Below are 26944 nucleotides of genomic sequence, written 5' to 3'. Positions count from 1 at the left end.
GCAAGCTCCGCGGCCTTTCACCCAATTGCCATGACATGCGGAGGTAAAAAGCAGCACAGATAAAATGGCCGTATTGAAGTAAAAATCAAACAAAGTACCGATTATGAAATATATTTCTGTACAAATATAAATGTACATTTTATACGCTTGTCATTTTGATTTGTTGGCACATCAAGAGAAAAATACTCTGCACGTGAAATCGTTTTTCTCTTTGCTGAACTTGCTTACCTCTTGTCCTGAAAAGAAGTGGAACAACATTTTGATGTTAAGCGGGGTTGTCAACATCTGTTGAATGTAACTAATAAAGTAACTTGTCATCTAACATCCTTTAATTCAAAGGAAATACTTCTCTAAAGGTAACACCGTTACTTCTAAAGTCAGGAATCAGAAAAGGAAGTCGTTACTTGTTCAAGGTAACTGCCAGATGCAGCAGAACATTGCTTGTCAACAAGTTGAAAGTGACCAACCATCCGTCACCGGTCCAAGGCGGGCGAGCGAGGGGGAGGCTGAAAACAAAGGAAAACCTGCTGACCTTTTCCTCCCGACCCGCATACGCTCATTCGGAAACGCAACACACACAAACTAACGCAGATGGTTCCGGACGCGACCTGAACCTCGGGAATGTTCTTGCGTCTCCTGGAGTCACAGTACAGTCCGTTGTGTCTCATTTCCGCCATCCCATGTGGCCAACAAGTTCCCGTCTGCCCCGCAGCCACAGACGCACACACACGTCTCACACGTGACATTGAAAGTGGCGTGGAGCAGCCCTGTCGGAGAGGGGGGTGTTGGTGGGAATGAAAGGCCTGCTCTGAATTAAGCGACGTCGCATGCACGCATCTGGAGCCTGGAACGCGTTTCCTCTGCAGCCGCGACGACCCCGTTCAGGTGACTGAGCCCGTCTCTCCTTACACAAACGTGCGCTCGCCGGACTTCTATTATCTATTAATCCTCCGAACCATGCCCAGAGCTGCCATTAATCTTTCGCTCACCTCCTAAAATATCATGTGAAGTCAGCGGCCTCCTGACCTCGGCACGCCGCTCGCAATACATCAGCGATCACGTCAACATCGGAGATCCTCCACGACACACTGAGGGCCACTCCCGGCCTCCAAGGGCCAGTCCCGATTTGCCGCATGACAATATTGCACAGAGAGGAAGACGACATTGGGTTCTCACGTTCTCCCAAAAGAGAAAGAGAGAAGCTCATTGATCTCAGGATGGCCAATTGGAAGCCACCTGAACAAAAGGTGAACTTGAACCGTCGCACAACGTGAGCGGAGCACGCGCCGAGCAGACAAAGCGCTGCAGGCGAAGTGTCTGACGGGTGGCACGGGTGGCAACATTGAATAGGAAGCTGGACACTGAGCCTCACAAAACTTGGGTCACATGATCCAGCCAACTAAGTTAACTAAGAAGAATGCCTCAAAACACCAAGGGTGGAGTGATACCAAGCTTGCCTCTAAGAAAACCCTTCTGAAATAGGGTGATGAGCCCCGCAGGGAGGGTGCGGTGCAATGTGAGCGGAGAAACGTTTTTTTTTTCAAACTCTACCTTGGAGCACATTTGCCAATACATCAACAAAACCTAGAAAAAGAGCACAAAAGGACAATACATGAGGTACAGTCATGTTATGTGCTGTCATATTTCTTTTTGCGCTCTTGGTCAGTGTAAGGAGCAACTTATTTTCAATTTTTTAAAAAAATGGCTGTCGGTCAGTGCCTGGAACAGATTCATTGTGTTCCTATTTGTTTCAGTGGGGACAAATGATTTAAGATAAAAAGGTGGTTCCGGAGTGATTTGAACTCGTATGTCAAGAGGACAAACAGTCAAAGACTGTTCGGTGCATGGGTGCGTGCAATACGCAAAGTGCATGGAGCAGACGCTGTATGATGTATGGTCGAAGCTTGGGTGTTGGGGCCCAACCTACGGTGCGACGGCAAGTGCTTCCTGACAAAATGGTATGTGGGAAAATGATCATCTTCATATTACATGTGTACTATCAGCACACTTTGAAAGGCACATCTTTTGCTTGGGATCAGTCCAGCCGGTCTAGTTGAAGCCTTTTAGGGGCGGAGCCTGTGATGAATGGGTGTCAACAGCGAGTGTGACAGAGACCGTGGGGGAGTCAGCGTCCTGCCGCTCGCTGTTTGATGGTGCTGACAGATCTCTGTTGGCCGGTGGCCAAAAGGCCAAACATTGACAGGCGCGCGGCACCCTGCCCCGTATGGGAACCTCCCAGGCGTCTGAGACTCCAACTATCATGTTATAAACTTGCCCCGCCATTTGCAACCATCCGACATGCTCAGGAAATGTTATTAAAAAAACATATGCTTCACACATACATACATTACTGTACGTAATACTGAGACGAATGTACTACCTAAACATGCCTCACATGGGCAACTGGCATCACGTCTTTTTGTCTATTTAGGGCGGAGTCAATCCCCTTTTTTGGGGGGTGAAAAATGCATATTGGAATCGAACACTGGACCTCTGCACTCTGAGGTAGACATGCAAACCAGTGCTGCTCTTGGGAAATCTGTAATATAATTTTTTTATATTTCTTTTGTACTAAATGTTGAAAAACATGTTAATTAATCAATATAAATACGCTGTTCTTCACCACTTCTACGCATGCTGCCAATTTTGCTGCAGTCTTCATAGATCATGCCCAACACACAATTTAGGCCAATTGAGAAATTTGGTCTTGACACAGGAAACACAATGACAAGCTCCCTCCAATGGTTTGTGACAGAACAGAACCGAGCTCGGAGGCTCAAAAGTCGACCCGATATGAGAGCCGCACAGAGACAGCGAGTAGGTGCGGCCGCACAGTCAACACAAACAGAGAGGACTCAGTTCACGGAGGAAAATACCAGGACATGGGGTTAAATGCCTCTGAATCGGACATATCTGATTTAATACGCATTGCGGCACAAGGAGGGAGCGAGGGTGGTGTCTACCAAATAAACTTTGCGGATATTAAAGGTCAAAGGGTTGTCTAACATGTGTTTTCTGACGACCAAAACAGACCAGCCAGTCACAGATGAGATGGAAGCGGCACATGTGTTTAAGGGAGAATATTTACCCAGAATGTGGAACTAACATGAATGAGCCCAGATCATGTGACATTTACATATTTAAAAAAAAAAAACTACACCCTTGTCCAAGTGTCAGGTTTTTGTCTCATAAAAAATGAAACAAATCATTTTAAGTCAAGTCAAGTCAACAGTATTTAAAGAGCACTTTTAAACAGCCATCGCTGCACACAAAGTGCTGTACATGGAGCGATTTAACATGCACAATAAACAGTAAGACAAATCGGTAATAAAGGCGGTAGAAAGCACCAGAAGGTAAAATCAAGAACAAATCTAAGTCATGCTGAGTCGAACGCCAAAAAATACAAGTGAGCATTTTAAAATGGTTTATAATGGTCCTCCATTGATGCGGCCAATTACTTGTACAGCTCACTTGATTTTTGTAATCTGAAGCAAAACAAAAAACTAAAAATATGTGGTTGTACAAATATGCGCACCCTCTTACGAGTGGGATGTGGCTGTGTTCAAAAAGAACCAATCAAATTCAAATGGTCTTCTGCACACACCTGCCACCATTTAAAGTGCCCTTGATTAACCCTATTTTTCGACATGTTTTGCTTTCTAGCAGAAGCCTGAAGGATCTGCGCTAACACTGACGGTTCAGTTGCACATATTATAGACCACAGTGGTGGAAAAGGTTTTAGAATTATTTATTTTGATCTCATTTTTTTTTCATATCACAAAAACATCTGAAAAGGTGTTTGGTGTGTTTTTAGCCATGGTAACTGACATATAGGCCTAGATTACTACATGACCTCATAACGTATAACTAACCTGAAACCAACATTTATACAGAACATGTTACGAATGATGAACACTAAACTAACCCTTAACCAACATTTTCCTCAAACATGTATCTAACAAACAACCAATAATCATCCTACAACGTGAATGAACATTCACCCAAAACACATAACTCGCAACATGCATCAAACCATGAACGCAGGACATCATACTAACATGTGACCAACATTGGCCCACAACACATAACTAAAAGGCAACCAACGGTCTCCTTGGACAAGTATCTAGCTGTGAACCCAGGGAATGCAACAATCACGTTAGCACTCTTGGGAAGTCTAGAAAAGGTCGCCGGCATGAGCCCTGACTGCATCCTTAACATGAGTGAGTCTACAACGTGTTACATACAGTATAAGGCACGTCATGATGTGAGTTAACATAAAGCTTGCCTGGTGGCGGTGGAGTCGTTGTCTCTGGAGAAGTCATCAGTCTCACATGGTGTTCGTGGAACCTTTGGGGGACAAAAGACATTGCTGGGTATTACTGCTTGAAAGACAGATTATTTCCACATGGCCTTTTTAGTAACAGTTATGATTGTGTCTTTTGTTTTCATTTCAATCGACTGCAGGTTTCTTCATCATGAACTTTCAGTTGCCAGCTGCAGCTGGGGTCTTTGCTGAGCACCTTGTGCACAAGGTGGCATGAAATGTACAATATTTTGAATAGGATACGTCAACGGCAAATTCAATTCGCACGGTGCTGTAAATTTATTTCAGAGAGTAACAGGGAGAGAGAAAATACACTAAGCGTTTATATGTATATCCTGTCTATAATAAAAATAATCTGGACCAAATAAGATTTCATTGGACACTAGTAGAACGAATAAATTATGTTACATACAACCAAAAAAATTGATTGGTTGTGCTACTCTTTTTTTCCACTAGAAGTCAGCGTTCTGGTGACCAAAAACATGGTGCCTTTGGTTGCAGTACACGCTTACAGCCACTGAGGGTCAGTGTTTTATTACTTAAGACGAATGCCAGCCAACATGAAGGCAATTCTTATTTGAGCTCACGCGTCCATAACAAAATGGAGAAAAAAACGATTTGACTTTTTCTTCTTCGACTGCCGACTTTCTACTGACTGTATGTCATCATTTCACAACCGATCACATTCTAAATGGCCGTTAACGGATTTACATTTAATGGATTTACGGAGTCCTTGCAGTTGCAATCTCGATTAATTCAAAAATTAATTTCATTCACGTGATACTATTATAATCGGAGCAACTAACAATATGAAATGAAACTAATTTCTACTGCTCCATGAATTAATTGAAAAAAAATGCTCATGCATTAAAAGGCGGTTTATTAACCTTTTTAAGGCAGCACAAATTGTAAGCATGACTAAAACGATGAATGACTTAACTCAAAGAGATTTTAGTTTTCCAGCCACATCTCATCTCCATGATGTCCGCACGGTGATTGGTTATTGATGACATCCAAACAGGAGGGATTGGGGGGGTTGGAGGTTTTGGGGCGGGAGGGGGGGGGGGGGGGTGTTAGTAGCAGCGCGCGGTGAGTGTCCAGCTCGCAGCATCACCAAACAAAAAGTTTCGCCGATCCACTCGAAGAAGTTGCGTGCGCCGTACCCACAAAGTATCATTCTGATTGCAACGAACTACTGGATCCAGTCGGAAGACCCCGTCCCCTCGCCTTGAGCTTTTCACTTGATGCTGAGAAGCAAAGTATGACTTGAATACGCCTTCGAAACGGAGATTTGGTTGTCGGGTCAAGAAAAGTGGGTGAGTCGCGTGCCTGCATGAAACTTTTAAAGCAAATTAATTCGAAATTAAATACAATTAGAAACCGTTTTGTTTACTATTGTGGAGTTGATAATAGTAATAATAATAATTGTACTTTCTATAATAGAGTACCAGTACTTGCTATAATTTTGTATATCTGTGTTTTCTACAATCGTCATTTTTTGCATGCATATATATTTTAATTACAAACAAAGCTGGAAATACAGTTTGTGGTTTGATCTTCAATTGGGCATTTAATTGCTTCAACCATGAAAGTGATTGGAGCGTGACATGTGAATTTAGGAATAAAAAGGTTCAAATAAATACAGTATAATTCTGAATGGGTGCAGTAGTGAGCTCATGGTTTGCAACGCTGCTTCACAGTTCTGTGGTTGTGGGTTCAAATCCAGACTCTGGCCTACCTGTGTGGGGTTTGCATGTTCTTCCACTTTACTCCCACATTCCAAAAACATTGATGGTAAAATAATTGAAGGGTCTAAATTGCCTGTTGGTGTGAATGCTTGTTTACTGTGACTGGCTGACAACACCTCTCGTCCAAATTCAGCCGGTATGGGCTCCACAACACCTGTGACTGTAATGAGGATAAGTGCGGAAAGTGTATGGATTATTCTAAAAGTAGTTTTAATTGAGTTGTCGCCTGGACTGAGAAAGGCCACACACTGCAAGCCTGGTTTGGAAAGGGTGTGGAATGCAAATGTTCATGAGAATAAGTTTAAAACATTCTTTGACCTTCTACAAGGGGTCAAAGGATGTGAACAAATTAAGGGGGCCCTTCACACGAGTCAGACTGAAATGTGCGGGATGTGTTGTGTGTCACTTTCCTAAAATACCACCCCGGGTGCCTTCACTTGCTTTTCACACACTTCCATGTCGTGAGCCACCGGCACATCGCAGTACAGACAGTGGGCAAAGAATAAAAACTCCCGCTATGTCTCTCATCCAAACATAACAATCAGCTGTCTTCAGGCCCCATCACCCATGTAATAAGCTGACAACTGAAAAGAAGCGTGTGATCATTTAGTGCTTTGGGCTGCTTGAAGAGTTGGCCTTTCAGTCAATCTCCACCGATAGGAAGCAGTCCCATGTGATCCAAACACATACTTGAAACCTTCACATGCACTGGGTGTCAAGAACAAAAGATTTGACAGGACCTCTGAAGACCTCTGGGAAGAGTTTCTCCCTTTTTGCCCCAGCTTTCTTCAGAGCGGAGCTTTGCTACATACGCCAAAATAAGACGAAACATGCAGCATGTGTCTATCTGTGTGTGTGTGTGTGTGTGTGTGTGTGTGTGTGTGTGTGTGTGTGCCCGCGCATGTGCGTGTTGGATGGCCGGGGGGGGTGCCTGCAAAAAAAAGCTATGTAGGGGAGAGTCAGAGGAATGCTCAACGTCTCCATGTCAGCCGTCTTTGTTTTTCATGAGGTCAACTTACCTGATTCCTGGTGAACAGCAAAGTTGTTATAAATAATGAAAATGAAAAAAAAATAAGTAAAACTACAATTGAAAAAACATTTTAACAAATTAAAATAAAAATTATTTTACAAACTTGAAAACTAACTGGAACTGCACTTACCGGTACATTTATAAAACGAACTTACGAAATTACTGATGAATATAGCGGAAATGGCATCAATGAGTTTTCAGGGTTCATATACTTAAGTAAAAAAGAAGAAAAAAAATTCTCCGTGTGCAAAAGTTTTTTTATTTTTAAATCAAGTGGCATAGTGCTCCAACTGAAATGAAAATAATTATGGGTATAAGCTATTAAAACAACATATTTTTTATAAAATTGAGGAATGACTAACAAAAAGAAAAAGATAACTTCACTAATAATAATAACTGGAACAATACACTTTTTACGTGTGTGTGTGTGTGTGTGTGTGTGTGGAAATTCGTCTGAGAATTTTTGAACACAGACACAAATGCTGTTACTGCTCCCTGGTTCTTGTTCGTCCATGACACTGATATCCCTTTTTTTCAGACATCTTATATATACTCCAAGATCTTTAGCAATAAGAATCTCAGTCAGTCAATAAAAAAAAATTCAAAGCCTATTTTGACAAAGGAATACGTACTGCTGTGTTTCTAGCACCGAAGTAGATAGCAAGCAAGCTCACACACTGTGGCTATGTTTGTTTTTCCACCAGTGAAGAGTAGCAAGAGCAGCCTCCCTGATGACACCTTTGCCTTTGTCAAGGATCGTGTAATAAACCACTCCAAACTTTTAATCTGAAAGAGCTGTGGGTGCTAATAATAATGACAATAATGATCCCAATGATCCCATAATATGGTGCTTCTCAAACCGTCTACTAAAATAAATACATAAATAATGATTACAAGACATTAATGTTGCGGGCCCAAATAAAAACAAATCGAATATGTGCACACACACACACACACACACACACACACACACACACACACACACACACACACACACACACACACACACACACACACACACACACACACACACACACACACACACACACACACACACACACACACACACACACACACACACACACACACACACACACACACACACACGCCCGCCCGCCCGCCCGCCCGCCCACCCAAACCCACCCACACACACACACACACACAATTGTAAGCCACAGTAACGTGATGCACTGTTTGAACATGAACACTATTAAACAACAACTTCAATAATATTCAACTATGTTGCACATCAAAGTTGGATATAAACTGTATTCACCATTAAATGCTCATGTTTTGCAATTACAAGTTAAATACAACTGAACTGCACTTGAAAAATCTCTACTTAAAAATGTTTTCCAAAACAATTCTACTCGATTCAAAGAAATTTCTAAGAACGGCTTTGTGCACAGCTACAATATTCATTCCAATATGTTTGATTGTATTTCTTTTTTTTTATGTTGTAAATTTTATTTCAAATTTATTCAGTGACTCTTTTGTGTACCACTAGTGGGAGCCTGTGAATCACTACTGGTAATTGTGCCACATTTTGAGATTCTTACATTACCAATTAATTTGTCACATTATGAACATCCAACTAACATGGCTAGTTCGGAAAATCAATGCAAGGGTTTCTACTTTTTTTTTTTACCAACAAGGGGGTAAATTTCCCCATTGTGGGACGAATAAAGGATATCTTATCTTACTTCTTGCAGGCTGGTCTGCTGTAATTTTGTTCAGCATACATCAGTCTCTCTCATCTGCGCGTTTTAAGTGTATTCCTTATGTTTTGGGATTCTGGGAGGAAGCTAGAGCAGCAATCAATGAACCAAAATATGGTTGTTATTTATCTAAACTTGTATTCAATTTGAAAATTGCCCAACGGAGAAGAACCAAAAGCAGGTCTGAGCTGGATGTCAGATCGTGTTTGATTGGTCCTATAAATCTCAACGTCATCTGCTCGCCTTTATTTGCACACCAGCCACACACACAATAAACAACTCCCTTCCTTCCAAGCCGCAGTCTATTTTAGACTCCGGCTTCTTTTACGGGACCACTATTATTCAAAGTAGAATAGGTGGCGGGCCCGACCATAAATTCCAGCAAGTGGCCCTTGTGAAGGGGTGCGCTGGCTAGGAATTGACAGAGATTGTACTCTACTGCGCCGTGACCTTTTGGGCTGAGACACACGGTCGTTTGTTAGGGTGACAAGAGCCCTGTTCATAATTCAGCGTTGAAATTCATTATTATTTCTCCAGCCTGATCTCATTTGATTTGTAATCTGGATCTGCAATTGTGCCCTGGCGGGATCGGTTACACTTGCATATTTGTGTGCGCACGTGTCTGTGTGTCTGCCACTCATTGCTGGTCGCTTTGCTGGCCTCCACGGCACACACATAGCTTGCGTTCAAGCTAAATGGTAAATGGCCTGTCACTGAGCTCGCGCTTTTCTACTTTTGGTACTCAAAGCACTTTACCCTGTGTCCTCACTGACCTACTGATGACGCGGCATCAGGAGCTTCCGGGGGTTCAATATTTCGCTCAAGGACACTTCCACAAGGTCGCAATGGCCGGGATCACGCCCCCAACCTCCGTGTTGGGAGACGACCACTCTACCAGTGAGCCATGCCGCCCACGCCCAAGCTAAAAGGGCAAAATAAACAATGGGTGAGTACTCCTTGCACAACCTGTCGGTTGTGCAAGGAGTTAGTAGCTTCTCCGTTGTCGTGAGCTACAATTAGAACAAGAAGTGAAATGAATACGAGGACAGGGCATATTGTAGTTCTTTGTTGAAAAGTGATCTTTTCAAAGATTGAATAAAATCAGATGTTCCCAGCACAGGATTATTATGACGTCACCAGAATTTCAGTTCATACATTTTAGGAATCTATTTGTAGATTACCGCACATCTTTCTTTCAAAATTGTTACTCATGAGACCCACAATAACATTTACACCGGTCCTGTGAATGACGACAAGATGAAAGAAGATGACGATAGAATAAGATAGTAGAAGATGCAAGACAGAAGAAGATCGAAGATAAAAGTTAGAAGATAGAAGATGATGGATTCAAAAAGACAAAAGAAGAGAATGACAATAGAAGGAAGAAAAGATAAAGAAACGGAATTGTTTTCTGTAAACGTCAACATAATTGGGCCAACGCTGCTTGCTGTGTATGTGTCACAAAGTCCATACTGGTTTTTCAGGTCCTGTTTGTTTAGTTGTTTAATCTCTTATGATTTTCTTTTTTCCCCAGAGCTGTGCATTTTGAGTGCAATTTTTGGACAGGGCACATCCACTGTTTTGATTGTCCCCCTGAGCCCAAGCCGCTTTGCTGGCGGCTAAACTGCCCTCTTGCGTTTGTGTCTTTCAGATGCTCGGCCATGGATGCAACTGGAGCTGACGAGAAGAAAGACAAAATGGACCGCAGTGGTTTTGGAGACCTCCTAAAGAAGCCACTAGAAACCAGAGGTAACGTTCAAGGGGAGGCCGTGGATGTTGCCTTTGAGCGGCTTGGGTGGGGGCTGGGTGATGAAATAATCAAATATGCATATCAAAGACGAAGCACTTGTGGCCTCACTGTCAGGAGTCGTAAAGAAGCTGCAGTGTGAAAGTGCATGCCTAATGACTCGCGCTTGGCTTAAAAGCGTGTAAGCGCTGATCAATAAGCGACGTGGCGAGAGAAGACAGGTGAGTGTTTGGGTTGGACAACTCAAGGACTGATGAGCGCTGCAGTCATGATTTAAACATTCACATACGTGTGAGATGAAAGCCAAGCAAAGTCAAGCGCAAGGCCACCGCATACCCCCAAGTAGATGGTGCCTGTGTGACGATAAGACTGCAGAAAGAAGGTGCAAGTCGAGCCAAATGGTAGACTTGGAACTCCTGTGATGCATCGGGTGTCTTGGAGGAGGCGTGACAAGCGCTTCACTCACAATGATTGAACATGATTGATGAGTGTGGTGGTGGTGGGGTGAAGTTTGTTTTGCGACTCGGTGAAATGTGTATTGGCTTGTATGAAACATAAGTGCAGGTGGGATGAAAGGCATATTTAACAAGGCTAAAAACATACAGTAAATCAATCTCACCGTGTGGGGGAGCAATGTCAGACGCTACTACGACAACAGCACAACGTTATTAGCACCACGCCACTTTTGAGTGAAAATGGGCAGTTCTGCAATGCTCCGTTCTAAAGACGTGTAGCTTTTACAAGCCAAGACGGACACGACCTTGTTAAATATTTCAACGAGGCCAACGCCGGGGGCAGCCATGTTGCTAGTGGTATTCTGAAGGTCATGTGACACCCACGCAAAGACCATGTGTTTCTTGGAATGATGAAAAGTTTGAGAGCCGGCACATTCTATCAAGTGTGTCAAGTGTCGCGTGTGTTCTCCGGCGAAGGTTCGCAAATCTTTTGGGGGCCAGAGACCACTGAGAAGGGAGGACACGTTCTCAATGGTAGTGGGCGGATCAATCCAAATATTGATATTGACAAATGAAATGTGGATACTTTCAATCGCCCCTTTTTTTCCATCTGTATCCTGTATTGTATTCTGTATCTCAAATAAACAGTCACCACCTCCTTTTAAAACCAGTTTGAAGCTTATCCTCACCAAATGTGCCTTATAACATTCAAGCTTGAACACATGGATTTATTCGCCCTTATTTAATTTTTTTGACAGATGAATGAGAAGGACGAGCTGTCACTCGCAATAAAAGTTTCTGTATTATTGGAGGTTCATGTGACATCATCCTAAATGAGTGTTGCCTGGCACCTCCTTGCATAGCAGAGGTCCTCCAAAATGTCTCCTTGCCAGGGATGGGGCTGTCGCGCAACCAACTGAGCCAATGGCTCTGCCTCAATGTCAGCGTAAGACTAATATATTTCTCCTTTCCCTTTCAAAAATCCATCAAAATGTCACACATCAACACCACTGCTGTAAGAACACATTTTTTTCCTCCCAGTCGAGCGCCGTGTCTCACTTTTGGCAATCCAATACCTCGCCGAACCCGGCTTGAGAACATGACAGACAATAAGCGCTTCACAATAAAAGTGCTCTGCTCAACTTCATCCTCTCGTGCTTTAATTTGAAGTGAACAACATCACAACACATCGGCTGCAGCCATTCAGATAGCAGCTGACAGAGTTATTACTTAGGGAATTTCTCAGTGTTATTGTTGGGCTCGCCAGGCGGCGCCTGATAAGTGAACACGCAGCATGACAGGGCGAGGTCCTTGAGGCCTAAACTAATATACGGCAGTCGTTTTTATTGAGGAGGGATGCTACCTAAGTCTCGGCCACCTCGAAGCCTCCGTGTCGGTTGTTTTATATTCGCGGGCCGTGTTATTTATTTGGAACAATTTCCTCTCTATCACATAACACGACTAATGCCCAGTTTTAATACCTTATTTACACATGGAAACGTGTGCAGAGGGGAGGAAAATGAATGGACCCCCGCGTGCCGCTCCGATCTGTTATATCACAGTTTAACAATCTGGATTGCTAATAGAACCATTTATCATGGCGCACTCATTTATTCCACGGGAGCGGCCCAGGTCTCGGTCCCATAGGCCTATGGAAATGGGGTGCATGTAATGAAGCTCAAGCGAGAGTCACTTGGTTTAAAAAAAGTGGAGATGCGGCGCTCGGAGTCAATGAGAATGGAGCCGGGTGCTCCTGTCTGCCTCCCCAACACGGGCCACATCGCGACCCTCTTAATTCAATTGGATTATCACTCCGCAGGAAAGCTGAAGTGACGGGAAATAAAAGTGGCTCAGTGACCCCAGTTCACTGTTGTTTACCCATAGTCCCCAGTGTTCGGGCCAGCCTATAGAAGTGAATACAGTAGAAAGGAAGAGGACTGGCGCGCTAATAGCAAATATCTGAAAAATTAGAACCGCACTGGAAAAAAAGAATTGCTTTTACATTTACATGAAAAAACCCCCGCCCTGATTTTTTACATTTAAAGAAAGATTTTTCGGAATTGATTTGTGACTGTCTTGCATCAGCTTGCGTGTGCAAAGTGAGCGGAGGCGGGGCCAGGCCACTTTAAGAGAGCAGTGTTGGCGATAAGGACGATAAGATTTGGTGAGTTATTGATGATCCTAAGCAGCAACTGGAGGCTGATGCTACCGGAAGCGGTCGAGGTGAGGGAGGGGTGATGGGGCCTCTGGCATAGAAAAATGTGCATGGTCAAAAGAGAGGAGCACTTATCTTCCGTCGGGAACGGCTTAAGAGACGGAGAATAATAGCCCCATGTCCAGGGGTCACTGGGATGTCTCCCTCCGACTCATTCGCAAACATAGGCTCAAAAAGCAGCAAACATTAATGACCAGCTACAGCCCAAACCATCCCAAACACAATATACACAATGTGATATCCAGCACAGTATTCCCACACTGTAGCACAGATTTTTCTGTAAAATGATTTTTCCGCTTTGTGCGTCTCAATTCAGGCCTTATGTCCAAAAATTATTTCTTAACATGTTCTTTGTTAGTGACGTGTAACAAAAACGGTTACGAGTACAAGTATGCACTTTATTTTATAACGCAGTGCACATATGTTGATTTGTGCAGGCTTTGGTGAATTTGATTGACAAAACCAAGCACAATATTGATTAAAATTGCCTGAATGTGGTTTGCTGTTCCAAGGCAACACACACACGCTGGCACACTCTGGAAGGTTTCCACAGCTCAGCCGGGACCGATACAAACGGCATAGAAGAAAGGGATGACGTTGACGTCAACAATTTTACAAACAGCGGCCAATTGTAAAAGTTGGCGCATGTGGTTGCACCTGCACAGGAAGCCATTAGTGCCTACAGACTAATTGTTGTGCTGATGTTGTCTGTCTTGTGGCTGTTGGTGGTGTTAGCTGGAGCTAATTAGCCATCAAACCAGGCCAAGCGTGGAGCGAAATAAATTTGCTTGTTTTAGTGATGCTCTCATTTCCGTCACAAGATCAATCATGATGTTTTTAGCAGCTCTGTGCAAGTCATTGTGGGTGTCACAGTGTTGTGTCTTTCTCAGATCAAGAATGTCAAAACAAAATAAGCCCAGTCCCTGAAATGTAATTAAGAAAAAAATAAAACTTTGACACGTTGGGTGGTCAGTCCGATTTACAGGGAAGAAGTAAATGATTATTTATCGTTGCTGGTCGAAGGTAATCTGTCAACATGTTCGTCATCATCATCAGTGATGAGCGCTCCATTTCGTTTGGAATTCCGCGGAAGACACTCACAACCTTCAGGTTTTATTCTTAGCTTTGCGCGCCTCCCCGAGCATGAGAAAAACTGGGTCTTTGTTTAATTTGAAGATGGCACATTGGAGTCATTTTCTATAATCCCAGGCGCCCCCTGGTGAGGGTGCCAGTGGGCTAATATGGATGTTACCTGGGGAGCACCGTGACAGGCTCACAAGCGCCATTTAATTGATGCTATTTTAATTATCGCTCTCGTTCCCCAGCACGCAGGCGTCTCTTTATCATTGCCGCCTATGGGATGATGAGGTAATTACTTAATCTAGACAAACCTGTGTGTTAAGCAGCGCTATTAAGCCCGCCGGTCATCAATCAGCCAAGCTGGAGGTGATTACGCGACGCCGCAATCACTCTTTCAGCATATGCACTCTTCTAAGTAGCTAAATTACACAAACAAAGCACACACACCGGCAGAAAAAGCCCATCAGCCATGTGGCCTTGCTACCTCCGCCCAGTCATGTGGGGGGTTATCAGTGGTAATGACCTCATACTTACTTTTGTTTTGATTGTATGACCCATCATGACTGTTCTGAGGATTTGGAACAGGAGGGGATGTACTTTACTTTTGATACAAAACAGCGAAGTGGAGCCGCAGAGTGAGCAATGAGGGTAAAAGGCAAACACTATCAAGTAAAGATTAATAGGTGGAGCCTAAGCAGGCCGGGCACCCGGGAGGCGAGGGGGCGGAGCGGGGTTCCAGTGGGGATGCATCAGGTAAGCCATGCTCTGCAGCTCTCATGAGGGCTCACATTTTGTCCTTCCTGCGGTGGCACAACAATGGAAACGTCTCCGTGATGGAAGGAGGAGTCTCCGTCGGCTGCCCTGGTGCCGCTTGGATGGGTGGTCCTCTGAGGAAAAGCTCAGCTTAGGTCACAAGTGTTTACCACCTTACAAACACACTTCGACGACTCGCTCGACAGTTGAGTTCTTTTTCACGTTTAAATGCAATGTGTTAGGATTTAAAAGGATGGAAAGACCTCATCTTTAGTGACAGTCTGAGATGAACACTTTCCCAGGCTGCACCATGCTACAAAAAGTGAACACCGATGCCTCGTTTTACCATGTTCAGCTGGGGCAAAGAGGCTATTTGTGTAGCCGCTTGGGGAGCGGTCAGTCTGTCTGGCGCAGTGTGAGAGAAATGGACCACAAATGCTGACTTGCGTAGATGTGGCGGCCACTGCGAGGCCAATAACCCCCTCATTGCTTCGTTGAGAGCAGTAATGATCCATGACCATGACCTCCATGCTACAAAGTGTGTGTATACACATTAGTGCATGCATATATGTGTAATATATATATATCAGAGCGGTAAAAATTAAAATATATAATATATTTAATAATTAAAATATTTAATCTAATTAAAAATGCAACTGTCATAATTAACTCAAATTAACTAAAAATTAAATGGGTGATAACCCACGCATTTTTTATCATTTCTGAATTTCCTTTTATATTTTTTTGTCCTATTTTTCCCCATTTTAATGCTCTCATCAACATGGAATGATGAGTCCGTTTTCTATGTGCAAAATGCAAATATTTACTGAAATAACAATTTAGTTTTTCAGTTTTACATGAACATTTTTCACTTGGAGCAATATATATATATACTAATATATACTATATATAATAATATAATAATATATATACAGAGCAATATAAAATTATAAAGTGCACATCTAAGGTAAACTAGTAAGTACTCATCTTAAAGGAGCAAACTTGAGAAAAACGAGATATGCAACCATGGCTTAAATCCATTATAGGCTGAGTCCTAGTTTACCTTAGATGTACACTTTATTATTATATTATTTTTTATTGCTCCGTTTGATTCCATAAAAAGAGCTGTTAAAGGAGCTGTTGTGTGACGGAAGAATTTTTTCACTGTTGTTGATGGGCCGTAATATTGTGTGAGAGATCATGTGTGAATAACTGCTCCAAGTGAAAAATGTTCATGTGAAATTGAAAATTGGAATTGTCGTTTCTGTCAATGTTTGCATTTTACACATAGAAAACTGATCCATGATTTCATGTTGATGAGAGCATTAAAACGGGAAAAATAGGACAAAAAATATAATAGGAAATTCAGAAACGATAATATGTGAGTAATCACGATTAATTATGAGTTAATTATGAGTTAATTATGACAGCTGCGTTTTTAATCACAATTACATATTTTTATTGTGTGTATATATATATATATATACACACACACACACACACACACACACACACACACACACACACACACAACTAGGCAATGCTTTGGTAGGGAGCAAAACTCAGTCCATCTGGTTGCTAGTCAAAAGTCTGCTTCTGTTCAATCTTGGTCTCGCTTTGATCGTTCATTCATTCCTTTGCTATTTCTTCTCCGCTTCTGTGCAGCCCCACACATCTTCTCATCCTTCCACAAGCCAGTCGCCTTGGACATGCGGCATCATGAAGGATGCCCCTCGTACCACTATGAGCCGCACACTCTCCACGCCGTACACAGGTGAGTGAATGCTTGCCTCATATACATACAGCTCCGCTTTCGGGGAGCAGACATGTTGTGGTCTGAACTTTGTGAGGGGTCAGAAGGGGGTAAGAGTCAATGAAGTCTGCGGCTTAGGCTCCAAATCGCCCGCGACCCTAGTGAGTATAAGCAGTGTCGAAAATGGATGGATGGAGTAGTCCTGTATTGAAATGAACACGCTTTGCGCCTGGCAACAGCGGAGCCATTTATCACGCGGTCTCGGTTTGTGTGGGGCGGGGTAAATGCTTGGGGGTGGCGCTTGTGGTTGGAGGTTTTTACGCCTGTCCTCAGACGCGGCCACCTTGATTAATGTGATTTGATCTTGACAGTGGACCCCTCATTCATCAAGACCTTGATCTAGCTGTCCCTCCCATTGCAAGTGCCAAATTCACCTAATTACAGCAACATTGAGCAGTAAATGAATTGTTGTGTCATTTGTGGCCCGGCGTGGCACTTTGTTAAGACTTGTTGGCACTTTGTTATAGTGCCTGTGGCACCATTAGAGGTCTCCTGCTCCTTGATTGTTCAACATGACACCTCAGCGCCAGCACACTCATCACCGGGAGCCGACGCAGACACTGGAAGCAGACTGCTGTCATACAGTACGGTAGAGTGGAGTGCAGATATACACAGAGGGCCGGTACCCTGCATATTTTAGGCGGCTCCTTCCTCCAACACACATGATTCAAATGATCAGGTCATCAGCAAGCTCTGTAGATGCCTGACAATGATCCTGATCATTTGAATCAGATGTGTTGGAGGAGGGAAACATGTAAAAGATGCAGGCTAGCGACCCTCGAGAACTGGACTTGTGTCGTCTTTTGTCCCTTTTGGCTGGTGGTGTGTCATTCTACTTCAATCATCATTCAAGAGGCACACACAGGGACATAATTCATGATTACCTCACACTTTCACGACTGAAACACTCTCAAACTCATGTTTGAAATCTCACATTAATTACTGAAAAACACACACTGCTGAAACACTTTTACACACGATTGTGTAATGTAATGTTCTCGCACACTCCACTGAAACACTGACACACTTGACTGAAACACATGCTACTGAAACACTCTCACACTCACTATTTAATGCTCTCAGATGCACAACTGAAACACACTTTACTGAAAGGCTTCCACGCACATCAGTGAAACTCTCTTATACACAACGGAAATGCTTCCACACGTACTGTTGAAATGCTCTCACACCCTCCCCGAAACTATTTAATTGCGCTCGAATGCACGGCTGAAACACTGACACATTACTGAAATGCAATGCTCTCGTACTCTCTGTTGAAACATTGTCACACACATGACAGAAATGCTTTCATACACGCTGGTGAAAAGATGCGACTTAAATGCTCTCATACTCATGGTCTGGGGTGGGGGTTTGATGACGCGATGTGATTTCTGCCCAGTGCTCTGAATGTCAAAGTGAAGAAATTCAACTTGAGAGGCAATTCAAGAATGCTCGTCTTTGCAAACAACAGTGACGTCATTAAGATGCGCACGGATATTGGAGGCAATGTTTGCAAACATTGAAACTGGTCTATAGATGATGCACAAGAAGGCCTGCAAAAACTAGCATTTTATGCCATTCCTAGCACAGCGTGCAAAGGTGATGGTGCTGCCCCGGAGCTGCGCTAAGCACACTGATGAGTTTACTCAACGGTCCCTTCCAATAATGCTGATCAAACCCATTTCCGTCTCAGGCCCGTCGGATTGCCAGGCAGCCCTGTCATATCTGACGTCTCCCTGATCCGCCTCTCCCCTGCATCCATGGCGACCGGCGACTCCCCCTTCAGCTCCCCTCACGTGTACGTCAACCCTCACATGGAGCACTACCTGCGCCCGGTGCACGGTGGCCCAACGCTGTCAATGATCTCGGCAGCCAGAGGCCTGAGCCCCACTCACTGTAAGTCTCACCAAAGTTGAACTTTTACTCAGCAAGCGTGTTTTAGCGGAGGTAAGAAAGGCCCCGAGCTGAAACGGCGTCCACATATAACCTGCTGCCATTTCAATCAAAGAAAGGTGATTTGCAAGCAGCCCTGAATTAGAGTACAAGATTGGAAAGCAGCACTGGACGTAAATCTTCTTCTGCATTCTGTCATGGCTAATGGTGGAAAGATTCAACGTGAAATAAAGCTGCTAAAAGCAAGGCACATGGAAGCATGCTAGGTGAGAGAGAACAAATATGAAGCTGCCTGTCTGAGAGGTATGCGGATCATCTTGGACCGCAGTGCTGGCACCGATGCGCCTGCAGCACTTTGGGAAAGACTGCGCGATGAAATCCGGCTCATGGTACCACGTGAATTTGTTTCCTCAGTGGCTCACGACCATTTCAAAGATGGTGGCCTCTTTGGGCTCCCTCCACCTTCTCCGACTGGGGTGAGTCTGACCAGAGAGTATTACCAGTTGATGGCGAGCCACCACAGCTCCTATGGGGAGCTGCTCATGCATGGGGGAGGGTTAGCCGCAGGGGCCCACCTCTCAGACTACATGACCCCCATTGATGGTGAGTCACAAACTTCGTCATCATCATCTTCTTCATCGTCATTGACACAAAAAAACTAAAGATTGTTCATCAGGTCGAGCACGCTCGCGAGTCTGCAGTGCGCGGCCCGTTTCAAGGGCAAGCATTCTGTTTGTTGTTATTTTGGTCAACGTGATGATTTCGAATTCCGAACGTTACAGAGGATTCATGTCACAGCAACACAACATGCAGAGAATAAACGGGAAACAGTAGATCCCGTGTTTTTCACACTTCATATCAATCTGATCGCTCTCGTTTGCTGAGAATCGGAATCAATTCTCAGTAAATTGGCCTCATTAAACACGGTGCCGTGAGCCTTTCCCGGCATATCTTATCTGAGGTGATTATGTGGAATTATCAATTAGCTACCCCTGAATCCTAATGAGGATAATGTTGCACTTTAGTTGCAGCGGCAACACAAAGTTAGATGGTGCAGCTTTGGAGGTCATATGCCACACATGCCACCGACAAATGAAGTATTTCATGCGCATGTTCTGCCTTCTGGCTAATGAAAACTGGCATTCAACGTGCTTGAGAGGAGCCCAAAGAACACGCCAAGGTGATTTCAAGACTACTGACCTGTGTGTCCGCAGTCTCCCGACTGACTCCCAGGCTGAGCAGGAAAAGGACGCTGTCCATCTCACCGCTGTCCGACGCCAGCGTGGATGTTCAGACCATGATCCGCACATCGCCGAGCTCGCTGGTGGCGTACATCAACAACTCCCGGTCGGGCTCCGTTGCCAGCAACTCGTACGGACACCTGTCGGTTGGAGGAATTAGGTAATGAGGGTCAACTGAAAGCAAAATTTGCGTTGTGTTATGATGAACTGTTATTTATTGCTGAAGATTGCTCCCAGACCGACCTCGGATAGCTGAAAACCCACAGCCTCGAGGCGATTTATTGAACTGCGATATTTCGGAGGAACGCTGTATGCCGCCTTGAGTTAGGATGAATGAACATGTGATTCCGGTATTTTTGGAACCGCAGCCCATCCTTGGCCTTCCCTCATCCCATCAGCCCTGTGGCCTACCAGCAGCTTCTGACTTTGGGCCACACTCCACCATTCATCCAGCCGGCGGCCGCCTACCCCAGCTGCCACCCGGCCCTCGGCCTCTCCGCGTTGTCCACTCCCGGCCACGGCACCGACTTGGCACCCCAAGTAAATGCTTTTACTCAAACCCTTTGTGTTGTCTTATTTGGCTATTGGTGGTGGTGAGGGGTGGGGGGTCCCATGGGGGTCGTCATGTAGGGTTTGGGTTGCTCAGAGGGAAGTACCTTAGCCCTTTTTTTTTTGTTTTTTGTTTTAATCAGTGTCATCTCACATGGTCATCAAGAGCACTTGGGAAAGTTTTTTGTATTAAATATGACTGTTCAATAATTCACCATGGGGCCAAAGAAAGTTTGAAAGTGACGAGGATGATGCCACAACATTAAAAAAAAGTCATAGCAAAGCATGAAAACGACGGATTCCGCGTAAAAAAACCCAAAACTAAACTTTTCTCCTTCCTCTCCGTCATATTTCGTATGCCATCAAGTCTTCAATAAAGGTCAAATTGATGTTAAACTTGAATATATCCATTTCTATTCCTTTCACATTGTTTTGTGTATGCTACATCGTAGTTAGTCCCTATATAATGTGCTGTCTGGAACAGAACACAATTGGATTTACATTATTCCCTATGGGAGAATATTGCTTCAGTTTTCGTATGATTCGATAGTAGCGTGACTTTTCCGAATCGATTCAATCAGGAAAATTGAGGTTCCACTGAAATATTGAGCAGAGTGCCTAATCTCAAGCAGGAGTTGGATGCGCAATATGATTTGGCAACTTCTTTCCAAAGCATTTTAACCTTGACTATGGTTAATGTGTTGCTCTTTTCAGAACCCATGTGGAGAATCCGTCACTAACTGCACAGTTGAGCCTGTCATCACCAAGCGGTCAAAGGTGAAGCCCGAATCCAAGGCGCCAAGTTCCCTGGTGAGTATATATCCAACACCTACGTGGCCTTCCTACAACCTCCTTGTGAAACACATTTCAGATTTAGAAAAAGTCCACATGCACCATAAGAGCTTTGCTTCTCCCCGCACTCTCATCACACCCCTCCAACAGCCCCGCTCTCCCGGGATGGTGTAAACTGTGCCAGTGTACTTCATTTTCATGAAATATTGGCCAGTGGCTTCGCCGTCATGTGAGGATTTTTTTTTCCTGTTTCCATGACAAATTTCTGCCTGCTCGTGGACGGCAAGGCAAGTTTGTACGTGATTCATGAGCGCGGCACCATGCGCAGGCGTCTTGGGGCCGGCACAATTGATGAAGATCGGGTGCCTGGGCTAGACACAAACACGCCGCAGTCAGCATGTTCACGTGCACGATTGCAAAATGTACGAGAGACTTGACAAAACTTCAAATATTTGTAGAAAAAGGGACATTTTATTATTCCATCTATTGTCTTCTTGAAATATTTGAGGTAGACAAAGAACAAATCTCATAGAAAGTGCATGTCAAGGAAGCCAACGTTCTTTTAAAAGTGTGAAGGCTCGTGTGTTTTATAAATTGAATGTGTTGTATGAAATATATCACGTGCTCAAAAGAGGAAAGCCGTTCGTGGTCGTGGAATATAGCTTTCAAGGCCATCAGTGGACGCCACTGCTTCTCGCCCACCGTAAAGCAAGCAGATGTCACACGCAAGCGCGCTGCTAAAAGTAACACAAGCAGCCCACTCAGTGTTGGTTGTTGATGTTCTGGACCCACAGATGAACAAAACGGGTGGACCGTCACAGAACCATCAAGGTGTCTCATTGGAGCTTGAGGTAGACGTGGAACGCGACGAGTGCAAAGCAGAGCTGGAAGCCGCGTCGTATGAGTCCAACTGCCACTGGGAGGGCTGCAGCACTGAGTACGAATCACAAGACCAGCTTGTGCACGTAAGCGTTTCAGTCACGGCATCCAGGGCTCACGGTTTGTTGCATTAAGGAAGCCGCTCACATGCTTTTAGAAACCGTCCTAATTCAGTTGTGAGTGTTGGAGGTAGCCACATGTATAAGACACAGTAAGCGTTTCTCACACATGAGAAGAGAGAATGCGCAAGGATATTTCATCCATCCATCCATTTTCCGAACCACTTAATCCTCACTAGGGTCGCGGGGTGTACTGGAGCCTATCTCAGCTGTCTTCGGGCAGTAGGCGGGGGACACCCTGAACCGGTTGCCAGCCAATCGCAGGGCACACAGAGACCAACAACCATGCGCGCTCACACTCACACCTAGGGACAATTTTGAGTGTTCAATCAGCCTGCCATGCATGTTTTTGGAAACCAGAGCACCCGGAGAAAACCCACGCAGGCCCGGGGAGAACATGCAAACTCCACACAGGGAGGCCGGAGCTGGAATTGAACCCGGTACCTCTGCATTGTGAAGTCGACGTGCTAACCACTGGACCACCGGGCCGCCCTGAGAATATTTCAGGTTTCAGCAAATACACTCGAAAAAAAATCAGGGTTTCAATCGCTGTGATTGATTGTGACCGGTCCAGGGACGAGTCGAAGTCAGCTGGGATAAGCTGCAGCACCCCGTGACCATGAGAATGATTCACTGTATAGAAATGAGAGTGATGATTTCAATATAGAAATTGTATGATAAACTGCGACAAGATGAATTTCAATTGTGTGCGTGTACGTCCCACAGCACATCAATAACGAGCACATCCACGGGGAGAAGAAAGAGTTTGTGTGCCGCTGGGAGGAGTGTTCTCGGGCCCAGAAGCCCTTCAAGGCTCAGTACATGCTGGTGGTTCACATGCGCCGGCACACAGGAGAGAAACCGCACAAGTGCACGGTGGGTAACCGATAGCCCGAGAAATGGCCCGCGCCCCCCCGAGGGGAGGACGGACACACTAACCCGAACGCGGCTTTTTCCAAGAGAGCACCCCTGACATTTTGTTTGCGTCTCATCTGTCGGCCGTAGTTTGAGGGCTGCGCCAAGGCCTACTCTCGTCTGGAAAATCTCAAAACCCATCTGCGCTCTCACACCGGGGAGAAACCTTACGTGTGCGAGCACGAGGGATGCAACAAGGCTTTTTCGAACGCCTCAGACCGAGCCAAACACCAGAACCGCACGCACTCCAGTGAGGTAAAAGTCAGTTGGGGCTTTATCTGCATGACACCTTCTTCAACAATGCATGGATTTTGGGACTCAGGCCCTTCTTGCTCTCTGGAAGCTGCTAGGCCCTCACTTTGGCTTCCCCGTCTTCTCTAAATGTTGTTTGTTTGTATTGCTGATTTTACCCTCGATTATATCGGGACTCTCTTTTTGATTGAAGCAGATGTTTATTTGCGACACCGCATGTCTCGACAGAAACCGTACGTGTGCAAGCTCCCGGGGTGCACGAAGCGCTACACGGATCCCAGCTCACTAAGGAAGCATGTCAAAACAGTCCACGGCCCAGAGGCCCACGTCACCAAGAGGCAGCGCAGCGACCTGCTGCCCAGGCTAATGCCGAGGGACAACAACGAGAACCAGAGTCTCGCCAGAGAGACGGTTCGTGAGAAAATTGCAGGCGGGGAGGACTCCGTGCATATCAAATCCATCAAGACAGAAAATTCTGTGGTAAGACACTGATCCCTTCCCAGAGCATGATGGAACACGATAGGCCTAGAAAGAATATTTGCCAGGAAATACATCAATGTTATGGGAGTAGCTGGACAAAAATGTTGATTACAATTTCACTGGCGTGAAGTGTTTTCCATGAGAGTCGTGCATGGTAATTTGCTCAATCTTTGCTTGGTTCCGCAAAGCTTGCTACTTTATTCTAACCCTCTCCATGAATCTCTCTTTCCTTCCGGCCAGACCTTGTTAAGGTGAGCTCGATTTTGCCTTTTACTCTTCCAAGTCTTCATTTGCCATTCTATGCCATCTTGTTGACTACACTGCTATCATATTTTGCCATCAAGGGAGATTCTAATGTGCACCAGCGGACTTTGCTGGCCTGCTTTAAATCTGTGTTGAAGGGAGAAGAGCCTCTTTGTGGCTTGCCCGTAATTAATATTGAAGGAACATGTAATTATTAGCTGTATTCAAATACTCCACATCCATGGCAGACTGCAGTTGAAACCTACAGTGGAGAGCCGTCACGCGGTCTGAACATGATAAAAGCCACTGCAGGATTAATATGCACAGAGTGGGAATTGGTTTTGCTGCTCTCTGCAAACAGAGTCAACCATCAAGCTGTGATCAAGACAGCTTTTTAGCACTGAATACATTACAGGCTGAGAGGCAACAGGGTTCACAGCGATGCTGCTCTTAGCTTCTCGAAAAGGCAACAACACTGATGACGTTTCATTCAAAAGAACAAACACTTCAATGCCATGTGAAGTATCAGAGGGCTTTATTTCTTTTTTTTTTAAATCCATTCATTTTGCAGAACAAATCCAAAGTTGGTGTCTTAACGTTCCTTAAGGTTGAAGGGAAGCAGTGCCAAGATTGGGCAGCGAAAACACGGTCGCTTCTTGTGATGATTGGCCCGTTGCTCTGGCTCGGGCTCAAATCTCCTTTCATCCTGCCCATTTCCTATTCACACACAGACTAAGATAGGTTGTAATCTGTGAAGCGCCCCCGCCTCTTTAGCCCCTTCCTAAGAAAACACTCATTATTTACAATTACGATGGGCGAGGATAAAAGACAAGCTGCTCTCCGTGCCATGTTATTGCCGGTGATGGAGCGCAGTGTTTGACTAGCTGATTAGCCAGAGTTGTCCTTATTGAGCGTGACAATGACTCATCACCACCCCGGATCACTGTGACCTCCTCTGTGCTTGCAACTGGGACGAATGTTGATATTCTCACATCCCTTCGCTTATTTGTAGATGCAGCAGTCCAGCCCTGGTAGTCAGTCACTGTGCAACAGCGAACCATCACCGCTTAGTGAGGCCACCGACAATGACAGTGGAGTAGAAATGGAAGGGTTGGGCGGTGGAAGCCTGGGGGACTTCGACATGCTCTGGAGTCTTTGGGTATTGGTGATTCCAGTGGCGGAGAGGCGGCAGCAGCAGCTAGTTTCAGCGTCCAGCAGCGGCTCGGCTTTCATCCACATCTGGAGTCTATCAAGAAGAAGAAGGTGAGGGACTTCTGTCAATGGACTGCCCACCCCGTATTTTCCGCTGCCACCAGCACCAGCAGGCGGTGAGTGGACACTAGCCGAATATAGCACTCGTCCAGCGACTCGCGTCTTCACCCGATGTTGTCCTCGGTTGCAGTGTTCCTCATGCGGAGTGTAGGCTGTGGTCCTTGGTCTGTTGGGAAGTCGCTCAGAGTGCCATGACAGCGCTTCCTGTACGCTGAACTCACCTGATGCCCTCCAGCCTCCGCTCCTCTCGCAACTCTCCACCTGGCTGCTCCAGTCAGACCGCACACTTGCACTACGACTCCTACAAGCCCGTCTCAAACAATAATCTCACCGTGCTCCAGTCTGACCGATCCTCGGAACCTGACCTCACACGACTCCCTCTGGGCAACTATGCTACACCCCCTGTTCGTTTACAACCAACACCTCTGCCATTCATTGGGAAAAAATTCATCTCCAAACCTGTTCAGCATTGTTTAGGGATTGCGACGAATCCTACTCAAGGCAGCTGTTTGTGGTTTCTCTTTACCTGCCACAAATGCAGTCAGTGGAGTGGAGAGAAGAGAGTGGGAACATTTTACACAGAAGGGCTGCATGCAATCAGATGGTAGCCTCCACCACACTCGCAGCCTAAAGGACATTCAAGCAAAGGCAACAACACATCTCCACCGTTTGATTTCAACGGAGGTTTTAGAGGCCGCGCACTGAGCCCCGAACACAGATGCGCCCATCACCTCAGCATGCGTAAGTTCAACTTGAAGGATGGAACTGTACGACTTCCTCACTTGAGACTTTGCAGAAACCAAATCAGCCAGTACCATCAAAACAACCTAAATCATTAGGCAGCGACATTTCAAGACTGCCAGGTTATGCAAGCAATGAAGTTGCCACCACCCCGGTGGACAATACTTTGTGCGAAATGGGCCAGATCCTTTGTCTTGGAATTAGGCTAGTGCTGCTTCGCGGTTTAGAGGAACAGATGAACTTGATTGACAGAATGCTGAATGATGAGAAGTGCACCAATCTTTCCAGGTCTGTTCCAGAACTCGCTTAACCCTTGGTACCACCAGGGAAGGGAAACATGGCTCTTTTTGGAGTCCTTGAGATGAGACGTTCCTGAAACTGATGTGTGACATCAAAGTATTCCCTGGCATCCATTAAAGTCGCTAAGTGATGTGAAGAGGCCGATGTTACTGATGCTGCTGCTGCAATCTACTGTCCTCTTGTACAATGTCCTTTTTTGACAAGCCATATTTGTAAGTAGCATGTAAACAACAGAATTTTTTCAGCAGTTGTTCAAGTGCCTGGAGCATACACAGGTGATTATATTAAGTATATATAACTTGGCTTCGACACCAACATGCACCGGAGTTACAATTTCTCCAGCCCTCATATCTTCTTTTGACTGTGACAACATAAATATGAACAG

General features: G+C 45.0%; 1 protein-coding gene across 1 annotated transcript; it reads left to right on the top strand.

Annotated features, from left to right (window-relative positions):
• The first annotated feature begins 5423 nt into the window (after positions 1-5423).
• LOC127595753 (zinc finger protein GLI2-like) lies at positions 5424-26090 on the top strand. The gene is given in 15 exon segments (XM_052057502.1): positions 5424-5640; positions 10472-10569; positions 16736-16844; positions 18577-18779; positions 19191-19379; positions 19991-20177; positions 20386-20557; positions 21281-21376; positions 22153-22323; positions 23083-23232; positions 23362-23526; positions 23752-24003; positions 25259-25387; positions 25390-25574; positions 25649-26090. Coding segments are annotated over 14 exon segments (2181 nt in total). The 5' UTR covers positions 5424-5640; positions 10472-10481; the 3' UTR covers positions 25734-26090.
• The last annotated feature ends 854 nt before the right edge of the window (positions 26091-26944 follow it).

Source organism: Hippocampus zosterae, chromosome 2, assembly GCF_025434085.1.
Source record: "Hippocampus zosterae strain Florida chromosome 2, ASM2543408v3, whole genome shotgun sequence".
NCBI lineage: Eukaryota > Metazoa > Chordata > Actinopteri > Syngnathiformes > Syngnathidae > Hippocampus > Hippocampus zosterae.
The sequence above is the reverse complement of the archived record's forward strand: the minus strand, read 5'-3'. Positions and strand labels throughout refer to the sequence as shown.